The sequence below is a fragment of the Phalacrocorax carbo genome, chromosome 16 (genome assembly GCF_963921805.1).
Source record: "Phalacrocorax carbo chromosome 16, bPhaCar2.1, whole genome shotgun sequence".
NCBI classification, from domain to species: Eukaryota; Metazoa; Chordata; class Aves; order Suliformes; family Phalacrocoracidae; genus Phalacrocorax; species Phalacrocorax carbo.
This window is the reverse complement of record NC_087528.1, coordinates 2216795-2237047: the sequence shown is the minus strand read 5'-3', so window position 1 is coordinate 2237047 and position 20253 is coordinate 2216795. Positions and strand designations below refer to the sequence as shown.

General features: G+C 62.1%; 1 protein-coding gene across 1 annotated transcript; it reads right to left on the bottom strand.

The window, feature by feature from the left end:
* Positions 1 to 700: 700 nt before the first annotated feature.
* Positions 701 to 11359, bottom strand: GRIN2C (glutamate ionotropic receptor NMDA type subunit 2C). Its single transcript, XM_064467497.1, has 12 exons — positions 10943 to 11359; positions 8668 to 9263; positions 8028 to 8142; positions 7239 to 7450; positions 6948 to 7116; positions 6417 to 6570; positions 4955 to 5080; positions 4639 to 4868; positions 4289 to 4449; positions 3586 to 3773; positions 2801 to 3033; positions 701 to 2397 (listed from the first exon to the last, which is right to left on the bottom strand). Exons 1-12 carry the CDS (start codon positions 11348 to 11350, stop codon positions 982 to 984), a joined length of 4008 nt encoding a protein of 1335 aa, XP_064323567.1. The 5' UTR covers positions 11351 to 11359; the 3' UTR covers positions 701 to 981.
* Between the last annotated feature and the right edge of the window lie 8894 nt (positions 11360 to 20253).

The following is a 20253-nucleotide window of genomic DNA, read 5'->3' as shown; positions in this document are numbered from 1 at the left end:
CACGGGCAGCTTTGCATAACTCTGGCACTGCCCCGGCAAAGCCACGGCCGCTGCCCCGAGGGCCCCCGGCTGCCCCGAGGGCCCCCGGCTCCCCCTTCCCAAAACTCCTCTCCCCTGCCCGGTGCTGCCTGTGAATCACGGCCGCCCCTGCCCACACCCCTGCAGGGAGGGGGCTGTGTTAGACATGTACAGCAAGAGAAGAATTAATCCCAGCTCATCTATTGCACCTGATTTATGGCTCCGTCAGCCCCAGGAAGGTGGAGGAATTTTTTTTTTCCCTTTCTCATCCTTCCCGGGGCTGCCAGTCCACGCCGCAGCTCCGTGCTGGGCTGCCAGTTTGCAGCCGTGGGAGCATCACTGACCCGAGCTCGCGGCCATCTGTGTCCAGCACCCCAAAACCCAAGCAGGGTGCAGTAACTCCAGCTTTGGTGCTCTGCTCCAGCCTCAGCGCAGGCTGGTGCCTCCTAAGTAATTATCCCTCAGCAGGTTTTAATGAGTTGCCATTTTCCTTTGCCTGCCTGATGCCAATGGGATGAGCCTGTGCTGGGGCTCAGCAGTAAAGGGATGCAAGCGGGGCAAGGGCGTGCAGGACGGTGAGCACCCCGTGACGGGTTGAAGCCAAGGGCAGCCTGGGCTCATCGCCGGTGGATGGAAGAAGGGTCCCCAGCCAGCTGAAAATGTCTTTTTAATGACCTGGACATGGTGTTTCGAGTCCCTTAAATGAAAACAAAACGCGATGGCAATGAGTTTGGTGTCCCCAGTGCCAGCCCTGCCTGCGGGGAGAGCCCAAGCCAGCGCGCCCCAGCCCCCGCCAGGCTCCTCTGATCCCCCCCAAAGCGCACGGGACCCGCCGAGCCGCTTGGAGCATCCCACTGCCAGTAGTGCAGGACCCCAGGAGGCTGGAGCCTGGCCAGGAGGTGCTGGCTGGCCCGCTGGGACAGCGGGGCAAAGGGCAGGCAGAGGGGTGCAGACCCGCCCCCATCACACCTCCGACTCCAGGCTGGAGACCCGCCGCCAGGACCCGCCGGCGCAGGGACTCATCACCCCACGGGCCGCCAGTGGGTTCCTCCTCTCCGTCCCCGCCGACCATGGCAAAGCCGGCTCCCCACGCCTCCCACAGTCTCTGCAGCCGCTGTCCCAGCGCCCGGCCGCTCGGCTGCAGCCCGCCGGCACCCCGGGGTGCTCATGGGGTGGCGGGGACCCCCGCGAGAGGTGCCCCAGGTAGAGGGGCAGGTTGGCATAGGAGTTCATGCAGGCGTACGACGTGCATGCCGGCACGGTGGCGGTGGCACGGGGGTTTTGCCGGCAAGCCTCCCGGTAGGACGGCAGCCTGGCCGTGGGCGAGCGTGATGCCAGCCGGCCGGTGGCCTGGGGGCAGCGGGGGCCACAGCCGTAGCCGGCCTCGGCTTCGGGGAAGAGGTCGGGCACGTCGGCGCGGGCGGGTGGTCGGGCAGCGCCGCAGCGCCGCAGCCCCCCGGGACACCGCTTCTCGCCCCGCTCCCCGGCCGCCCTGGACGAGCTCGCCCGCCAGCTCCGCTTCTCCCGCTCCACCACCACAGCCTCCGGCCAGGCCGGCTCAACCCCGGCTCTGCAAGTCCTGGTGGCTTTGAGGAAGGCTCCACGAGGGCAGGATGAGGGCAGGAAGGGGCTGCCCACCTCCCGCCTCTTCTCTGCTGCCGAGAGCAGCTGGGGCAGTGTCCCCAAGCCCCCATGTCCCCCGTCCCCCTGGAGCAAGGGGTTGTTTTGCAGCCGGTCGCCCCGCCCCGACGGCCGCTTGTGCTCCCTGTATATGTCCGGTGGCGGGAGGTCCCTGGGGGATGTGGGGGGTGGGAGGGGAGCCCCAATGTGATTCCCCACCAGTGCCTGCTCCCCAAAATCCCCCCCTGGGGAGGTCTTCACCAGGCGGTGGGGGAAACTGGGGAGGGCTTCATCCCCCACACAGCCACCCCGAAACTTCAGGGGGTGGAGGAGGTGGGGAACATGCTCATTCGCCCCTCTCCACTTCTCCTCCCTGGGCAGCCGGGAGTCCACGGGGATGGGCTGGGGCAGCGGCAGCCCCATGGGAGCACCCTTGGGAGCAGAGGCTCTCCCCAGCCTCTCGAGTGGGGCTGGGCCAGAGGAGGGGGCCCGGTGGGCGCCGGTGCTGTTCTGCACCACGAGCTGGGGTGTCCTCAGGGAGAAGGTGGTCTGGAGGCGCTCGCTGTGGCTGCTCCAGTCCTCGATGGTGCGGGTGGCCTGCTCCAGCGAGCCGCCCACGCTGGCCGTCGACACCATCTCCTTTGCCGCCTGCAGCATCTTCAGCACGTTGGCCTGGGCTGAGCTGGCGGTGACGTCGGGCGTGGGTGCCCGCCTGGGGCTCGCCAGCGTCTGCACCCCACTGAAGCAGCTGTAGATGCCCTGCGGAGAGAAGGGGGTGGGGGGGGCCACCATCAGCAGGGTCACTGGGGTCCTGCAGCTGTGAACCCACCCTGCTGAGCCGAGATGACGCTGCTGAGGCTGAGATGTCTTGACAGCAGCCATGACCCATGCCCAGCATCACCCAGCACTGCCAGGGTGGGTGACAACATCCTCCATCACCCCTTTCCCCAGGGATGCGGATATGGATGCAGGGTCATTCCCAGGGCTGAGCCCTCTCCCCAAAACCTGGCTTTTCTCCCCACCCAAGAGCTCACAGCAGCACAAACATCTCCAGTCCCTCCCGTGCGGGTCGAAAGGACGATGCCCACCAAGCCGTGCCCATCCCCATGTCACCGTGGGAGGATGTTTGGGCCCTGTGAGAGCCTCCGGCAGCATCACTCACCCTGCTGATGGCCAGGAGAAAGTCAAGCTTGTGGGACTTGGGGACGGAGTGACGCAGCTTCCAGTAGACGAGGTGCTCCCAGGCGAAGACGAGCAGGCTCAGCCCCATGGCCACCAACAGCATGTAGAAAACCCCAGCCATGTTGTCGATGTCCAGCTTGCTGCTCATCACCTCGTTCTTCTCATTCTGGCAGATCCCTGACAGCCAAACTGTCTCCAGCTTCTGGGTCTCGCCTGGGGCCAGAAACACACAGCGGTGGGGGGGGGATGAAAATACTCCCCCAGGGCATCGTCTCCCCAAGCACATCCCCACCCCACCATGGCCGGAGGAGGAGAAAGCCACCCCCAAGCCCCTGGAGCTGTTACAGCGTAGTCCTTGCTGCTGCCCTTGGCCTGAGCATCCCACCAGTCAGTTGCCAGCTGTGCTCGCTGTCCCCTCCCAGGCTTCTCCTCCTGACCCTCAGATTTTGCTCATGGCCATCTCCAGGATTTTACAGCCTGCAAGGAGAGGAGGGACCCCAAAGGGAACAACCCCCCAGCACCCATCTGGAGAGAAGCTGCTGGATTTACTGTCACCTGAAAGGAGCTGTTGGAGAAGACCATCTGACCCCAGCCCCTCGGTAGCATCCTGCAGCAAGCCACGGAGGCTGTGCTGGGTCTGGGGACCAAAGCCACCCGTGCCGGGGAAGGGGCAGACAGTGACGCCTGGTCCCTGGGTTAATTTGCAGGGCAGGGGTAAGGTGAGGATGGGGACATGGCTAGCAAGAATCTCACCCAGGCACCTACCATCTCCCAGGAACTGGAGCAGGGCCAGGTCGATGGCTCGCTTCCAGCGTGAGTCCTTCTGCAGGGCGATGCCATAGCCCGTGGTGGCAAACACCTTCCCGCTGCCGATGGTCACCAGCTTGCAGCCCTCGTCCTTGCCCGCCATGTAGTTGAGCACCGCTGCGTCGTAGATGAAGGCATCCAGCTTCCTGCCCCGAAACCAGGAGGGAGGGTGAGGAGGGGGCCCAGCAGCCCTTTTTTTTGGGACTGCACCCCTTTTGGGGGGATCCGTACCCCATTTTGGGGGATCTGTACACCTTTTCAGACAGCCATAGCCCATCTGGAGGGGGTTGTGTCCTCTTTGGGGGATCTCTGCCCCATCTTGGAGAGCTGTAACCCCACTTGGGGGGGAAGTACCCAATCTGGGGGGGCTGTGCCCCATCTGGGGAGCCATACCCCATCTGGGAGGGGCTGCATCCCTCTTAGGGGGAGCTGTATGGAGATCTACCCCATTTGAGGGGATTGTACCCTATCTGGGGGGGCCCGTATCCCATGCAGGGAAGCAGCACAGAGCATTGCCCCATCTGGGAGAGCCATACCCAGCCTGGGGAGCCCATATGTCACTTGAGGAGCGGGGCTGTACCCCAGTTGAGGAAGCCCTACCCCAGCTGGGAGGCACTGTACCCCATGCCAGGGAGCCGTACCCCGTTTGGGGGAGCCATACCCCATTTTGAGGCTTGTGAGGGCATCCTCCACGGAGCGCTGGTTGTACTTCACCATGTGGGTGTGCATGTCAGGGTAGTTGCTGCGGATGTTCCTCTCGGTGCTGCCGTTGGGGACGGTGCCAAAGCGGAACGGGGGGTACTGCTCCTGCGGCTTCTGAAACTGCAATGGGGAGCCCCGGGGGGGGTGGCATCACGAGGGGTCCGTGTCCCTGCCATGTCCCCCCTCCCCACAGCCAGCCCTCCACCCACCCACCCATGCCCAGCCTCTGGCAGTGACACCTGGGGACTTCTCCCCACCCAAAAAGCCTTGTTGTTTTTTCAGGGATCCCAGCCCAATCGTCAGCCCCACCTTCCTGTCGCTCAGCCCAGACACGGTGTCGATGTACTGCTCCTGGATCATGAAGGCAGCCAGGTTGGCAGTGTAGCTGGCGAGGAAGATGACAGCGAAGAAGGCCCAGATGAGCACCATGATCTTGCTGGTGGTGCCCTTGGGGTTCTCGATGGGCACTGAGTTGTTGAAGACCAGCGCCCACAGCAGCCACACTGACTTGCCGATGGTGAAGGAGGGACCTCCCGGCCCTGCAGGGACAGGGGACGGAGGGGACAGCCGTCAGCCTGGCTGGGGATGCGTGCCCCCCGCCCCAGCTCCCGCCTCCCCCACTCACTCTTGCCGCTGGTGAGGTTCTGGTTGTAGCCGACGGGGCTGAAATACTCAAACACGAAGACGGTGACGGCCACCACAGTGAGGCACATCACGAACATCATGACCCACACGGCTGGGCTGTAGGGCTCTGCAAGGGAAGTGGGACCCCATCAGCCCACCGGCACATCCCATGGGACCCCCAGGAGCCCTCCCTGAGGAATGGGGCTCATTCTCCTGAATATTGCCCCTCCTCAGAGAGGAGCTGGGCTGGCAGCACCGCGGCCGAGCAGATCCACACGACATCAGGAGGGAAGGGGGATGCTGCAAGATGGGGGGATGCAGCCACACTTCCCTGCCTAAATAAAATCAAGCTTTCATCAATGGGGAGGTGCTAATGAGACAGTGCCCATCTCCAGGGTCATCGGCAGGAGGGTTTCCCACGGGATCACGGGTTGTCCCTTGCAATGGCTCCGGCCATGGGATCATGCCTGCCATGCCTGCACCGGGCACGGAACAGCCCCCTGGCCCTGCTCAGCCCCTGGTTGTGGGTGGTGAGCCCCTGCCTGCCCGGGATGAGCTGGAACGGGGCGGCGGGAGCGGTGGGGATGCATCCGAGCCCTCGACATGCGGCTGCTGAGGTCCATTTGTCAGCACGTCCTTCGCTGTCAGGGAGGAGAGGCCTCCCCTGATGGGGATGCGGCTCATTAGCGCGGGAGGCGGCAGCGCGGGGTCCGTGGACCTGGCCCCGCCGAAGCAGGGCAGGGTGCTCCATCTGTCCCTGGGGCCGGTCAAGGTGACCCCTGCTTCAGGGGGGGATTGAGCCCTGCAGCGTGGGGGGGATGGATGGGGGAAGACACGCCCAGGCTGATGAAGTCCTGCACCCCACAACATCCCTGGCACCCACACCCACCCATGCCCACCCTCACCCTCTCCACACGGGAGCCAGGACCAAGCTGGGACACCGCCACTGTGCCCTTGCCAAGAGCCTCAAGCCCTGCCCGAGTGCTCAGGCTGAATTTTGTGACGACCTTGGCCAGTCTCCTCCCCTTCCTAGGCTGCAGCTTTGCTTTTTTAAAACTCATTAAACAAAACTTTTAGCACCAGTGGTTTCCTACACCCAGCTTAGCCACGGCCTCTGGTGACGGTGGCAGAGAAAGGGTCCCCAGAGCAGAACTCAGAGCTGGCAAATGCCTGCCTTATCTCCTGACACGTCCCTGTCCTCCCTCCTCCACACAAGTAATGAAGAGGAGGAAACCACCGATCCCAGTCTCCGTCGCTGTAATAAAAGGATTATTCAGGCGAGGGGAGGAGGAAGCCCCAAAGCCGGCAGCACAATCTCCTTCCCTTATGACTTAGGATTTTTCTTCTTAAAAGTTATTAAAGAGAAACAATATTTCTAATTTGCATTTGTCAGAAGCGTGGGCTGAACCTGCAGACAGACAGATAGACAGACAGACAGGCAGATGGAGGGACACACAGCTCACCCAGGAAGGCCGAGGGGGAGACGGTGCCGTTGCTCCTGGCCACCATGACGCTGATGCCCGTCTCCACGAAGGGCACGGAGAAGTCCACGATCTCAGAGCGCTCCTCGTTGATGGTGAGGGAGCCGATGGCCATGTCCGCACGCTTGTAGTACACCTGGGGAAGGGGCAGGTGGTCTCGGATGGGCAGATGGACAGACAGAGGGACCCAGACCACCTCCCCCAGGCATTTCCTCATCTCCAGCGTTTCCAACCTTGACTTTTGTCTTTTTTTTTTTAATATTTGCTACTCAAATGATCAGTGACACGAACTCAAACAGCTGTGGGGTCATAAATGTTCAGCTGACTCCCTCCCCGTTCTCCTCCACCAAGCCTTGCCCATAAGCTCACGCCGAGCTGTCCCCTGCCCAGAGTCCCACCGCAGGCACCCTGACCCCACCTCCGGCAGGAAAGCCCCAGGTCCGGGCATGCCCCGAGCGAGCAGTGCCCCACAGGGAGGGCTGAAAGTGGGGTCCGAGCCATGACCACCCCTACCTCACCAATCATGCCATTCCAGACCCCGCGGACAATCTTGCCGTGTTTGCCGTTGGTCACTAGGTAGAGGTCGTAGGAGAACTTCACCGCCTTGGCCAGCTTCTTCAGGATGTCGATGCAGAAGCCCTTGCAGCACAGCTTGGTGTAGGGATCCACGAGGCCATCGCCACTGAAACCACACCGGGAAAAATGGGTTGGACCAACCAAAGATGCTCTGGGTACCCTGGTGGTCCACACCACGTGCCCGGGGAGCGGTGGCCAAAATTGCCGAGCTCCAGCCTCACTGCTCACCTCTGGGAGGAGTTGGTCTGCTTGCGGCAGGGCACGGTGTTGCGCACGCAGACCCCGGTGCTGGGGTCCGTGTTCTCCACGATGACAAAGGGTCTCTCCTCCAGTGTGGCCACCGTTAGGTGGCGGTTATCGGCCACAGGCTGCAGGAAGGAGCCGTAGCGGGGCCATACCGGGTACTTCATGTGGATGATGCCTTTCTCCCACTTGCCCACCTGCCCCCGAGGGAGAGCGCACCGTCACTTCGGCAAGGGGCTCTGGGGGTCAAACGGGGTCCTGTGTCCATCCTCCCCCTGACTTTGGGGCTCGTTTTCCCGGAGCATCATTAGGCTGGAACTCAGCCATGGAGAGACCCATCTCAGCATCCCTTGCCCCACGTACCCACAGACCACAGAGCAAGGTGTTTCCTCCTGAGTCCCAAGCACTGGGCTTGGTTGAGCACAAACCTGGCCAAACTTCACCCAAAATACTTTTGAACTAGGGAAAAAAAAAACCTCCACACAGCTTGTTTCATGTCTAGGTGTTTGGCTGCTGCTCTCCGGAGGTGGGCAGCTGCAGTTTTGGCTCTTTTGGAAATTTTCAGCCAAATTGCCAGGGGAAAAACACAGTCCTTGGCAGAACTTTGTTGCCTCACATTGCCACAAAGCCCCACCATGCCACCATGGATATTTTTGGTTCTAGCTATGGGTTTTGCTGCTCCAGGGTGGGATCCCAGCCTGTGCATCGCCCCAGGCTCACCCTGCCCAGCCACCCCCCCCCGTGTGCCTGTTCTGGGGGATTTGGGGGTCCTACCATCTCCCAGAGCCGGTGCTGGTTGAGCGAGATGACCACCATGGTGGGCCTGACCAGGTAGCCGCCTTCATTGAAGGAGAAGTCTCTGTGCTCCCACGTCACATTGAGGAGGTGCCTGGTGGGACACAGTGCCGGTAACCGCCTGGCTGTGGGGCTGTGCAGCACAGCCCCAGACAGCCCTCCTCCTCCTCCTCCAGCTCCAACTGGGCTGCTACAGGTCCCATGGAGAGATGGGGCTGAGAGCTGGGAACCAGGTTGAGCCCCTGTGCAAGGGGCAGCAGGGAGCTGGAGAAAGCTCTGCAAGGAGGCACTGGGGACGGACCACTGCAGCATTGAGGATGCACAGACTGCCACAGCAGCCCCAAAGTGCCACGTCTGCACTGCAAAGCAGAGCTGTGAACCCCCTCCCAAGACCCCTGTGGGTCCTGGGTCACAGAGAAGTGGAGGAAATGGCAAGGGCTGCTCTGGGGAGATGCTCCAGGAGAAACCCAGCCAAGAGGCACAGACCACCAGCTGCAGCTCACAGCAAGCATCATCCCCCCTACCTGCCAGTTCCATCCTCCTCCTTCCCTGCCCCTTCCTTCTCCATTTCCCCATTCCCTCCATTTCACACCCGTCCCAGCGGGTCCCCGAGCCTCACCGGTAGAAGCTGGTGTTGGTGGCGGCGGCCCCAGCAGGGGCCCAGCAGTCCCGTCCCACCTCCGGGAGGTAGCCATGGGCTCGGAAGAAGCTGGCCGCCCCCATGGCAATAATGGCCACCCCATCCCGCACCTTCTGCCGCAGGCTCAGCTTCCAGCTCTCCGTCACCACGCTGATGAGGCCGATGGGGAAGGAGGTGGGTGGCACCTCCATGTTGCCCACCGTCAGGCTGGGCACAATCCAGACGTAGCCTGGCCCCACGAGGCCGGCTTGCTCTGCCATGGCAAAGAGGAACTCCGCCTCCTCTCGTGAGCAGTAGACAATGAGGACCTGGGAATCGATCTGCCGCAGGAGCCGCTGTGTCCGGGAGCTGCTCCGCTCCTGGCTCATCTCGAAGGTGAGCACCTCCTGCAGCTCCCAGCCAAAGTAGCTGGCATCTGTGAAGGAGCGGATGACGTCGAGGAAGATGTTGTAGCCTGGATAGAGGCTGGTGATGACAGCGAAGGAGCCCCAGTCGTATTCCTCCAACACCTTGAAGATCACCTGGATTTGCTGCTCTATGGAGACACCCAACTGCAGAAAAGCTGAGCCGGGCTCCTGTGGGATGAAAAGGGGTCAGGGGCTGCCCCGGCACCCTGGTCCAGGTCTTTTGCACCCATGCAAGCCACCTTGAATTAGGCATCATGCAGAGCTCATGGGAGCCATGAACTGGCACGGTCCATGGGCTGGAGACACCCAAAATGGGACTGATCCACCAGTGGTCGCCAAGGAACCTCATCCCATGCAAAGGGTCAAGCCCTGCGGCCTCTCCTCCATTTCTAAGCTTTTTGACCAAAAATTCATCCATCCTCCAAAGGAGACCAAAAATTTCTCCTTAAACCAGGAGAGGGAGGGGGGCAAGGGCTCTGTCAGGAGCATAAATCCCATCCCGGCTTCAACTCGCTACCTGCTACCAAAGCCCTCACAGCTCCTCTTCCCTCCTGCCTCACCTCCCCGGCCATCTGGCTTCTCATTAGCAAATCTTAATTGATCTGATTCTGTCTTAAATGATTCAGCGAATGGCATTTGCAGAAGGTCACGTGCAGGCAGCAGGGTTTTGCCACCCAGACACCCACGCCCCCCCCCCCCCCTCCAGAGTAGTTTTTCCAGCAAGGCTGGTGGTCTGGCTGGAGGGCTGAGCCGTGGGAAGTGCGAGCTGGGGAGTGGGAGCTGCTGGGGACCTTGGACCCATGGGAGGAGGAGGAGGTAGAGCCTTCAGACAGATCCCTCCACCACCCCCAAAGTACCCAACCCCTGGAGAATGCTGCAGAGAAACACCCGGACCAAAGCAAAGCCATGGCTATTTTTCAGTTGCTTGGGACTCCACCTGAGCCCTCTGCACCCACCCAAGTCCACCGCACCCACTGCCACCCACCCACAATGAGCAGCAGCCTGGGGTGGTCCGGGAGCACCAGTCAGTGCAGGCAAGGCTGCTGAGGTGCCATCCAGGGGGTTTAGACCCCAAAAACCTCTGGGCAAGCAGAGCATGAAACCAGTGCCCCGAGGAGCGGTAGGGTCTCCACCCCAGGGGCGGCTGCTGTGGGAAGGAGCCAGCGCCGGTTCCCCTCCGGTGCCCAGGCTGGGCAGGGCGAGATGAGCAGCCAGGAGGAGATAACCCAAATCTCCTCCCCAGGAGGGATGGGAGCCTCGCCGCAGCCCATCGCTGCCCACCCAGCACCCTCCAGCCTGGCGCCAGCTCTCCTTGCCACCAGCGCTGCCTGGCAGGGAGGTGACAGCGACAGAGTCTGATGCCAGCGAGAAGCCAAAAATCCCGACTCGGCTGGTGATGCCCCTGAGATCGCTGCTGCAGTGGCTTCTCCATGCTGCCTGCCCAGCCATTTCAGGGTTGGATCCTGCCCTGGTGGGGCGGGGAGGGAGGAGGATTGGGGTGTGCTGACCCTGCCGCTGCCCTGGCACCCCGGTGCTGTGACCCCGGCACGCCATGGTGGGCACAGCCTGGAGGGGGTGGGAAGCAGGACACCAGGGAAGGTCACTCCACGGGGCACTGAAGTCCTCTCCCATGTCCCATCAACAGGGCCCCTCCTTCAAGTCCCCTCCATGTCCCACCACCCCCGTCGGCCACGCTGCTGCAGCCACCTCCTATTCCTGCCCGTGACCCCCTGTGCTGCAGCCCAGCAGCTCCTCTGCCCTCCAGCATTTCACACCCCATATCTACCCCTCTCTAATAATCACTTGTTTCTCTTCTCCCTGGAAATAACCCCCAGCAAATGCCTCACCTTTGGGGTCAGGACCACGGCAGACCCCCCACTGATGCTGATGACGGGGACCTGGGTCTGGGAGGAGATGAAGTCAAGGATCTGGGCCACAGCCTCTGTGCCGACGTTGTCCTCGAAGATGATGCCGTGGATCTTGTGACTGGCAAGGATGTCACAGATCTGGGTGAGGAGGGTGCTGGGGTTGGTGTTGTTGACGATGACGGTGATGGGGTGGATCTCCAGGGGCATGTCCAGGAAGCTCTGGGGACTCAGGCGGGAGCGGATGTGCAGGGGGTAGGACGTGCCCCCAAACACCACGGCCACGTTGACCACTGGCTCCTCGGGGCCCGGCAGCAGGAGGTCCGTGAAGGCAGCCGAGCAGCCCAGCACCATCGACAGTAGCAGAGCGTGCGCCGGCGCTCTGCCCATGTCCACCGCCGCGTCCCTGCCGGGATGGGACACAGCCCCTCGCATCCAGCCTCCCTCCAGGACCTCCGGCCCCACTCGCCCCAGCCCTCCCCACCGTGCCAGGGCAGCGCCAGGGTGGGTTGACCCCAAGGAAAGAGAGGGACCCTCACGCTTTGGAGGCTGGGCATGGTGGAGCAATGGCCACAGGGCCAGCCCAGCTCCTCTGGGGGGTCATAGTGGTGCTGCTCCCCACACCGTACACACCAGTGTCACGTCCCTTGTCCCCAGTCCCACCAACCACTAACTCTTCCCAGCCTGTCCCCCCTTCCCACCACCACCCCATCCCACCACCCCCTCGCATCCCCATTGCCCTCCCAGCCCTGTTCCCTCTCCAAAAGCCATCACTGCTATGATGCTCCTTATCGCCCCTTCTGCCAGGGACGGGGACAGCAGCAAGAGGTGACAGGAGGAGCTGGAAGCTCCCTGGTGCCTCTCTCCACCGCTGACAGCCACTGTCAATATTTAAAGGCTTTGCCCTTGAGGGAGGGTTCAGCTCTGCAACCCCCATGTTGGGATTTTACAAATTGCACTGTCACTGAAGCAGCTGGTCCCCTGCCTGTCCCCTGTCCCAGCCCCCTCGCTGCCGCTTCCCAAACCCCAACCAAAGCACCCGCCTGGCCCCTTGTCTCCAAGTTTTCCCCATAGACACCATCCTTCTTGCCTCTATCCCCGAGTGTGTGTCCCCCACTGGGATTGCCCGCCCAGCTGGGACACCCGCCACGCTGCGCCTCTGCCAGCTGCACCCCAAATCCAGGCTCCAGGGGGATGTTTTGGCACATTCCCCCGCCAGGTGCCCAATTCCCCACTGACTGTGGGTGCCCAGCTGCCCAGCCTGCAGCAGGCCGGGTGACAGTCCCCATGGAGGGCACACATCTCTGGCATGGCGATGCACCCCTGGCTTGGAGCTCACCCATTCCTCGGAGCCCACCAGCAAAAACCGACCCACGGTGAGACCTGCAGCCAGGGGCATCAGAGCCCCTCCGATCCCCATTGCCCCCAGGGCCATCACCCCAGTGGCACGCTGGCAGTGGGGAGGGGGACAAGCAGCCCTCCACGGTGGCACCAGCCACGCGCCGGAGTCGCTCCATGCAGCAAGATGCCAGCTGGTGCTCGGAAACGTCACTTGCAGTTAAAAGCTGCTGTTGCTTAACACATCCTCGGCACGGCCAGAGGAGATCCTGGCCGAGGTCTGGATGGTTTTGGGGTCTGGGTTGCCCTGGGGACCCGTGCCTCAACACCCCTCCATGCTGCAGTGATGGTCAACCCCTTGGCATGCTGCGAAAGCACAGCCGGTGTGTTGGATTGAAAAATGCACAAAATAAACCCAACGACTGCCTGGCTGGGCACCCTGCAAGGGCTGCTCGGTGTGGATTTGAGCACCAGGGCTGTCCCTTCCAGGGTGGCAGGGTACACGAGCCCTATGTCCCCCTCCTGCACCCCACAGGCACCAGGAGGGCTTGGGCACCCAGCCGGGCGCTGATGCTCCCCTGGCAGCATCTCTCTCGGCCAGGTGGGTTTTGGCAGGGGATCATCCACCGCCAGCACCCACCATCACCCGGGGGGGTTCGCCCTGCCTGGCTGCATCCCCTGCAGCGCCCCACATCGCAGCCGGCCAAGCTGCAGGAGCCACGACGCCACGCCGATGGCCGCAGCCAGGGCCCCTTGGCCGGAGAGGGCGGCGGGTGAGTCATGCCACGCTGGCAGCGTCCCATGCTCCGGCACGGCCAGCCCAGCGGCGGGGCGGCCTGCACCGCCCGCTCCTCGCTGTGAATTCCCGAGTATTTTTAGTCCCGTGATAAATAATTCATTGGGAATCCGGCATCAGCTACCCGAGCAGAGAGGAAGGGGAGCAACACGCCACCCAAAACAAACAGAGCCGCTCTCCCAGCAGCTCTGCCCATCTGAGCCCTCCTCAAGGACGTTTAAATATACTCTGGGCCCTCATGGTGACTGATTGGGTTTGCTCATGCCAGCCCTGGCACCTCACCTATCCCAGGCCCTTATCCTCCTCTTCCCCAGCCCAGCTCTTCCCCAACCCAGTTCTCCCCTGTGCCTAGGAGCCTCTTCCAGCACCAATAAACCCAAGCACAGGTGAGCAAACCCCTCCCGTGATGCCACGCACTGCTGCCGAAGGGGCTGCTCCGCAACTGGGGGCAGGTTTGAGCAAACCGGTTTCCCACCGGGCCGAGCTGCAGGTGGAAAACACCCCCGTCCCTTGCAGCCGGAGCACGACGGCAGTGGCAGAGGGGAGGTGGGCATGGGGCCATCACATCGTTCAGCCATTGCTGAGACAACCAGGGGAATGAATTCCCATCCTTCCCGCCGGCCGGAGCCAAGCCTCTCGCCGCAGCCCTTGGTGGCTGTGGAGGATGGAGGGGTTTAGAGCTGGCGAGCCCACGGCTGGCACAGGCTCCATGTGTGGGTCGGAGCCAGCGCTGCTCCAAAATGGCCGAATTTGGGATGCCAAGAATAGCCAGCTCCTCCAGCCCAGCCAACTCCGTGCCTGGTTTTTCCAAGGGGCAAGCTAGAGGGGTGCAGGAAAATGGGTTTTTTTGAGGGGGACGAGGGCAGGGAATGCAAATTGCAGGAAACTGGTGGAGGCAGAGGAGGAACCGAGCCCACCCCTGTGCTACTGCCAGAGCCGGGGCTGCTCTTGGGCTTGGCACAACACAGCAAAGGACCCCACAGACTCTTAAAAAAAAAAAAAAAAAATCCATGTTTCAACCCCTTGTAGCAAGCACTGCGGAATTGCTCCTTTGGGAAAATGCCTTCCCAAAAGGGAGGTTTTTTCCAGCCAGGTGAAGGGCCAGCGGCCGGGCTGGAGCAGGAGGAAGGTGGCCACTGCCGGGAGCCTGGGCACGGCAATGCCACCTCCCAGCAGGCTCCCCGGGGACCAGAGGACACCCACGGAGCTGCTCAGTGGCTTTAGCACCTGTTTTTTGTTGCTTTGGGGTGGTTTTGAGCAGGTTAACCCCTTTCCTAGGTACAGCTTTACGTGATACACCAAACACAGGCAGAAACCTCCCGCTAAAGGCACTGATCGAGCCCTTAGCTCCCACCACCCCCTGAAATGTCATTTTAATGCAACAGGGAAAGTTTGCTCCTAATTTTAAACCTCCTTTTTGCCCTCCCTGCATCCCTCCCACCCCTGCTCTGAGAGGGGAGAGCTCATGCAGCTATTTTGACCTCAGGAAAGGGAAAAATAAAATGCAAAATATCTCTGGAGAAAGAGAAACCTTATCCCTCAAAAAAGCCTCCAAGCCTGAAACCACAGGGAAGGCGCAGCCTGCGCCAGGGGAGGGGGAACAGATGCCAATGGACAGAAAGGACAGAGCAAACCCGAACCCAACGGGAGCTGCACGGAGAGGATGGGGGGCACCGGGGAGGGCACCGGGTTGTGCTAGGGCTTGTCATTGCCCGGATGGGGGACACCCCTGTGGAGCAAGGAGACCTCGACGGAGCCCCCCTCCCCCCAAAAGGAGGGAAGGTAGCAAAACCTCCCTGAAGCCAACTTGTCGCCATCCCTGTCCCCATGCAGGGGGGACGACTTGGGAGGCAGAAGCGCTGGTAGCCCCCGGCAAGCCGCGGTCTCCTTTCAACCTTCATCTGCTGCTACCCAGCATCACCCTCCTCTTCCTCGCCCGCACCTTCGACAGCAACAGTTGCGGGCCAGGGGCTGCGAGGCAGGGTGACGGCAAGGGCCCCGCACACGCACGCACTGAAACGCAGCTTAAAAAGGTCGAATATGGATTAACCAAAAATAAACGCCAAGTGTCCTGCCTGCCACTGGGTTACGCAAGGTGGCGGGGGGGGGCGGACACGGACACAGGGCTGGTGGCACCCAGGGAGGTCCCCTCTCTTTTTCCTGCCTCCTACCACCCCCAAAACCCCCTAGCACAGCGCCCAGAATTAGGGCTTATTCCCATCCCCTGCCCGGGACGGGGAGCAGGAGCTCTCGGGGATGGGGATGCGGGGGATGCTGGGGCAGAGGGAAATGACCAGGACAACCCTCCAGCCCCCAAAAAATTCCCCCCACGCCGCCCCTAAAAGTTACTGGTGGCGGTGGCGGGGCGGCGGCAGAGCCCGTCGGGGGTCCGGCTGCCCCCAGCCCGCCCGGTACTTACGGGACCGCCGCTCCTCGGTGCCTACATGCCCCGGGGACCCCCGGGGGGTTCGGCTCTTCCCAGCCCCCTCCTCCTCCTCCGGGGCAGCCCCCGGGGGCAGGATCGGTCCCCGCCGCGGCTGGCGGGGGGGTCCGGCGGCCGCCGTCGGTCCCGGCTCGTCCTTGGAGGCGGCGGCGGCGGCTCTGCAGCGGCGGCTGGAGGCAGGGACGGGAGCGGAGGAAGGAGGGAGCGGAGCGGGTGTGCACGGGGGGGGGCCCGGTGGCAGCAGGTGTCTCGGCGGCCGCCGGGCCCCGGCAGCCATCTCCCCCCCCCCCCGCCCCTTCCCCGCACCGGGACCGGAGGGGCTGCCCGGGAGAGCCGGCGGGGCTGGGGGGGGCTGCGGGGCTGGATGCACGGAGGGGAGGCACGGGGGCGGTGGAAGGACAGGACGTGTGTCCTCCCGCCTCGCCGCAACTTCGGGGCTGGCCGCCAGCCCCGGGGAAGGGGGGGTGGAGGCGGGCAGCCCTCCCCTGCTGAAAGCTGCCCGCCTCCCCCTGCACCCAGGGCCGGCCCCGGCGCTGGGGAGGGCAGGGAGCAAGTGCCCCCCTTCTTTCATCCCCTTCCTCCTTCCCCAGGAGGGAAAACCCACCGCAAAATGGCACAGCCCTTACAACCCACCCACCCCAGCGCCCCCCCGGTCACTGCTTGCCCTACAGCCCCAGGAGGAGCTGGAGGGGTGCAAACGGTTGAGTTGAACCGATCCCCACCCACCTCCCCAGGTATCTTCCAGCCTGAACTGGTGGGGACTGGCCAGCTGCCCCCCTCTGGTGCCCCCCAGCCGGCGCAGGGCAGCCCCAGGGTCCCCATCAGTCACAAGGAGGGGGTGGGTGACACAGAGCAAAGCCCCCGCAGGCAGCAGCATCCTCCAGCTGTCGCCAGGGCCAGTATTAAAGCATCAGCTGATCCCACAGCACTGGTTTAGAGCAAGCCAGACTGGGGGAGAGAGGAGGGAGATCCAGTAACAAAGGGGGAGATGGACAGAGGCCCTGCTGGGGTCCCCCTGCCCCCATCTGGGTGCCCAGCCTGCCCCACAACCCCAAAACCAGCTGGTGCTCTGCAGCAGCCAAGCTGCGGGCAGAGGGAGCAGGGCTCCCAGCAGGGCCTGGCAGGGGCTAGAGCCCAATTCAGGCCCTGCCGGGGGGGAGGGCAGCTGCTCCAAACCCTCCCCATGCCCTGGCTCAGAGCCACCAAAACACCAAGCATCACCCCTAGAGCATCCGCCCGCCTCCGCCGGTGCAGGGTGCCAACAGTGCCCGTGCCCAGGCGCTGCCCTCCTGCCTTCCCCAGGTGCAGGTTCCCTGGCTCGGGGACACGGCCACCCAAAAGCTGGGCTGTTGCGTGGCTGCTACCCGACCTGGCACCGCGGCCACCTGCAACAGCATCCTTGTGGCTGCTGGGGCCTGGAGGTTTTAACCAGAGAGGTTTTAACCTGCCAAAATATCTGCTGCCTGAGGTCATCCATGAGCTGCCTGACGCAGGACCTCCCTGTGCTGTCCCTGTCACCGATGCAGCCGGGCCACCCGCTGTCCGGGGCTGTGGGTACCCTCGGGGCACCTCGGGGTTGCAAGAGGTGCCAAAAATGGAGGAAAGGGAAAATTTATTTTCCTCCTGGGCTTCATTTTAGCCGCTGTAAAAGCAGCTCCCGCTCTTTCTCTCTGTGGTGGAGAGCTTGGCTGAATCTCTGAGGCTGCTGCTGTGCAGGGGCTTGGGGCGATGGGGGACTGGGACCTCTCCCCCCTCTCTTGGCTACCTGCTGGCCACATCCTACTCCCCCAGCCTCGGGCAGCCCCGGCTGCCCACCACTGCCTGATTCTGGCAGCGCTGCCTCTCTCTTGCCCAAGGAGGGGAGATTTAAGTGTTAGCAACAGGTTCTCCTGCCTCAAATCCTTTTCCCAGCACAACAAAAGGGTGGCTTTAACATTGAAAACCCGTTAAAGCAGCAGCAGCTGCATTTAACCCCTTCTGCTGCCTTCATGGTTGTGGTGTGATTGGGCCTGGGGCACCAGCTTTCCAGGGACCTGGTCCCTTGGGACTGGCACAGAACCTCTGAGCTGATCCCATGCCCTTAGTGCCCCCCCAGCAGCTCAGGGGCCTCATTCGCCCGTCCTGGGACCGTCTGCTCCCCAGGCTGGGTCCCTCAGAGGTCTCAGCTCACACCTATTTCAGCCCCAGTGATGTTTCCCAGCAGAGCTGCCTGCATCTGGGCAGGGTGAGGGGGGCAACAGCACAGCCCCCTGCAGCAAACGGCTCTCCCATCTCACCCGTGACCCTCCAGTGTCTCCATCCCATGGGGCATTCCACCCCCCCCATCACAGCCCAAACCCCACACGTGGGACAGATGGACCGACCCAGGTCTGGCACACAGCTGGGCACAGCTGGAGGGCGTCTGCAGTGGGGACAAGCAGAGGAGGGCGAGCACTGGTGGTGACACATGCACTGGTCCCCCCTCAGCCACACCTCCTCTGCGCTGGGAGTCAAACCCAGCTAAAGGAAGAGCCAGACCACCCCCCTTGAGCTGAGAGGAGCTAAAGCCCTCCAGTTTCTCAGTTTTTCCCAGCAAAGTCCTTCAGTGTCTTAAAAAAGAAAAAAAGACCACAACATTTTTCTGGGGGAAAATGCAGCAAATCCCTGAATCAAACCCAGTGCTGGGTCTGGGCCATGATGCAGCTTATGGGAGCTGTTCTGCAAACACCGAAATAGCTTATTTGTGCCTTTAAATAACAAAAGCCTTTTTTACATTAAAAAAAAAAAAAGTGCCCTAATATATACAAAGGTCCAGGTTGAACCAGAGGCACCAACTGCACCCCAAGATGACGCCCAACCCCCTGGGAGGTGCAGTGGGACTTTTCCTCCTGGTTGGAAACCTCTGACTTCCCCAGCCCCTCAGTGCCACCCTCTCCGGGAATGCTCTGCCCTCTTTGCCCAGCTTTCTGGGCTGGGTGGGGATAACACAGGCACAAAGCTGCCTCCTCCCTCCTTCATCCTCCTCCTTCACACAGCTGGGGTGGTCCCCTGGCCCGGCCCTCGGCATCCCAGCGGGTCCCTCACCCACAGCACAGCCCTGACAAGAGGGAGCTCAGCCAGCTTCTCCATCGCTTTGTTACCCTTCCCCAGCATCTTTTCTCGCAGGAGGCTCTGAAAGCAGGTTGATAAATGCAAGGCGCCACGCTCCAACAGCTCCTGGAGCACAGCCACTTCCTGCAGGGAAGGGCCGGCCGGTGGCCGGGCCAGGGGAGCACGGGGGATGCGGGAGACATGGCAGGAGCCCGATGTTAGTCCAGCTTTGTGCTCACCCATCCAGGCCAACGCCGGTGTCAGAGAAGCACCTTGTGCTCCACGTAGCCTCCTCACGTCCCATCGCAACCCCGCTGACCTCTTGCATCCCAAGCTGGGGTAAAGCCCCGCACAGCACATCCTGCGCCAGCCCACTCCATTCCAGTCCCCCCAGCCCTGCAGAGTCAATGGGAGCCCATCACCTTCCAGCATAAACCTGCACCAGGCCCCTCCCCACAACATCCATCCCCGCGGTGCACCCACAGCCAAGGCAGCATCGCACAGCTCGAGCCATGTCTAATACCTCCAGTTCTGCAGGGCAAGCCCCTGCCATCAGCCTCCTATTTGTAGGAGAAACTCAGCCAAAGGTTTTTAACCCGAGTGCATCCTAGACGAGGCCTTTAGATAGGAGAGGACCCAAGTCTGTGCACTACCAGCACAAAGCCAGAGCTGGCCCTGGAAAGGCAGGGTGGCAGCTGGGTGACAGCCCTCTTGGGCTGTCCCTATGGGCGACTGCACCCCACGAACGGCATCCAACGCTAGACAGGACAAACACAGCACCATGCCCACAGGTCCAGAGCTGAGTCTTGCAGGTGACACTTGTGACACAGGCCATCGATTTAACCCCAGACCTGCACCCATCCCAGACCTGCTTGTTGGCTGCCAACCCCCCCTTCCCCAGAAGTCTGGCCAAAAATTAAGAAGGGCTGAGCCCAGCCGCTCCTACACCTGGACACCCACCTCACCCTGTCCTTCTGGGTCTCAATTAAGAAGCAAACGTGGGTGAAGATAGCCTTTCTCCCGTGCTGCCTTTCCACAGAGGCTCCTGGGACCACCCCCACCAGGCACCATCCCCACATCACGTCTTCTCCATCCCACAAAGGGATTCAGGGCTTCACTGCTTAAATAACCACACAGAGCTGGCCGGTATGACTCTCAGCAGCCACAAAAGCAATCGAGGCAGAAAGCAGAGCAAGGAGAAAGGTGGGAGAGAGGCCATGGGGACGGTGCTGTACATGGTGCATGCGTGGCACGGATCCAGCACAGCTCCACTCTGCTGCCACTGCGTCCTACCCTCACGGTAATTAAGGGAGCTAAAATAAATAGGGATGGTTTCACCCCTGCAGGGATAATTCCCCCTCCTGGGGTGCTGTGTGCCTGCAGGGCTGCCCTGGAGGTTGGGGATGAGACAGCCAAAACCAACGGGTTGGAAATGGAAATTTCCCAGGAAGGGAGGAAATCGCTTCTTTCTGGGGCGTCACCAGCCCTCGCCCTCCAACAACTTTATTTGCCGCTGTCGTGTCCCTAAATAGCTCCTCAAAGCAGCTGCTGGGAGTTTATATCTCCTTCACCTCTGCTCCCCTCCAGCCTCAGGAAATGGGCTCACACAGCCCTGATTTCCAGAGCAACTCACTCAGCATGGGGGGA

Coding starts and splice junctions, on each gene's coding strand:
- GRIN2C (XM_064467497.1), bottom strand. CDS start 11,350: ATGGGCAGAGCGCCGGCGCACGCTCTGCTACTGTCGATGGTGCTGGGC. Junction 7,117..7,238: donor CAGACCAACTCCTCCCAGAG/GTGAGCAGTGAG, acceptor GTGTGGTTTCAG/TGGCGATGGCCTCGTGGATC. Junction 6,571..6,947: donor GGAATGGCATGATTGGTGAG/GTAGGGGTGGTC, acceptor CCCCTTCCCCAG/GTGTACTACAAGCGTGCGGA.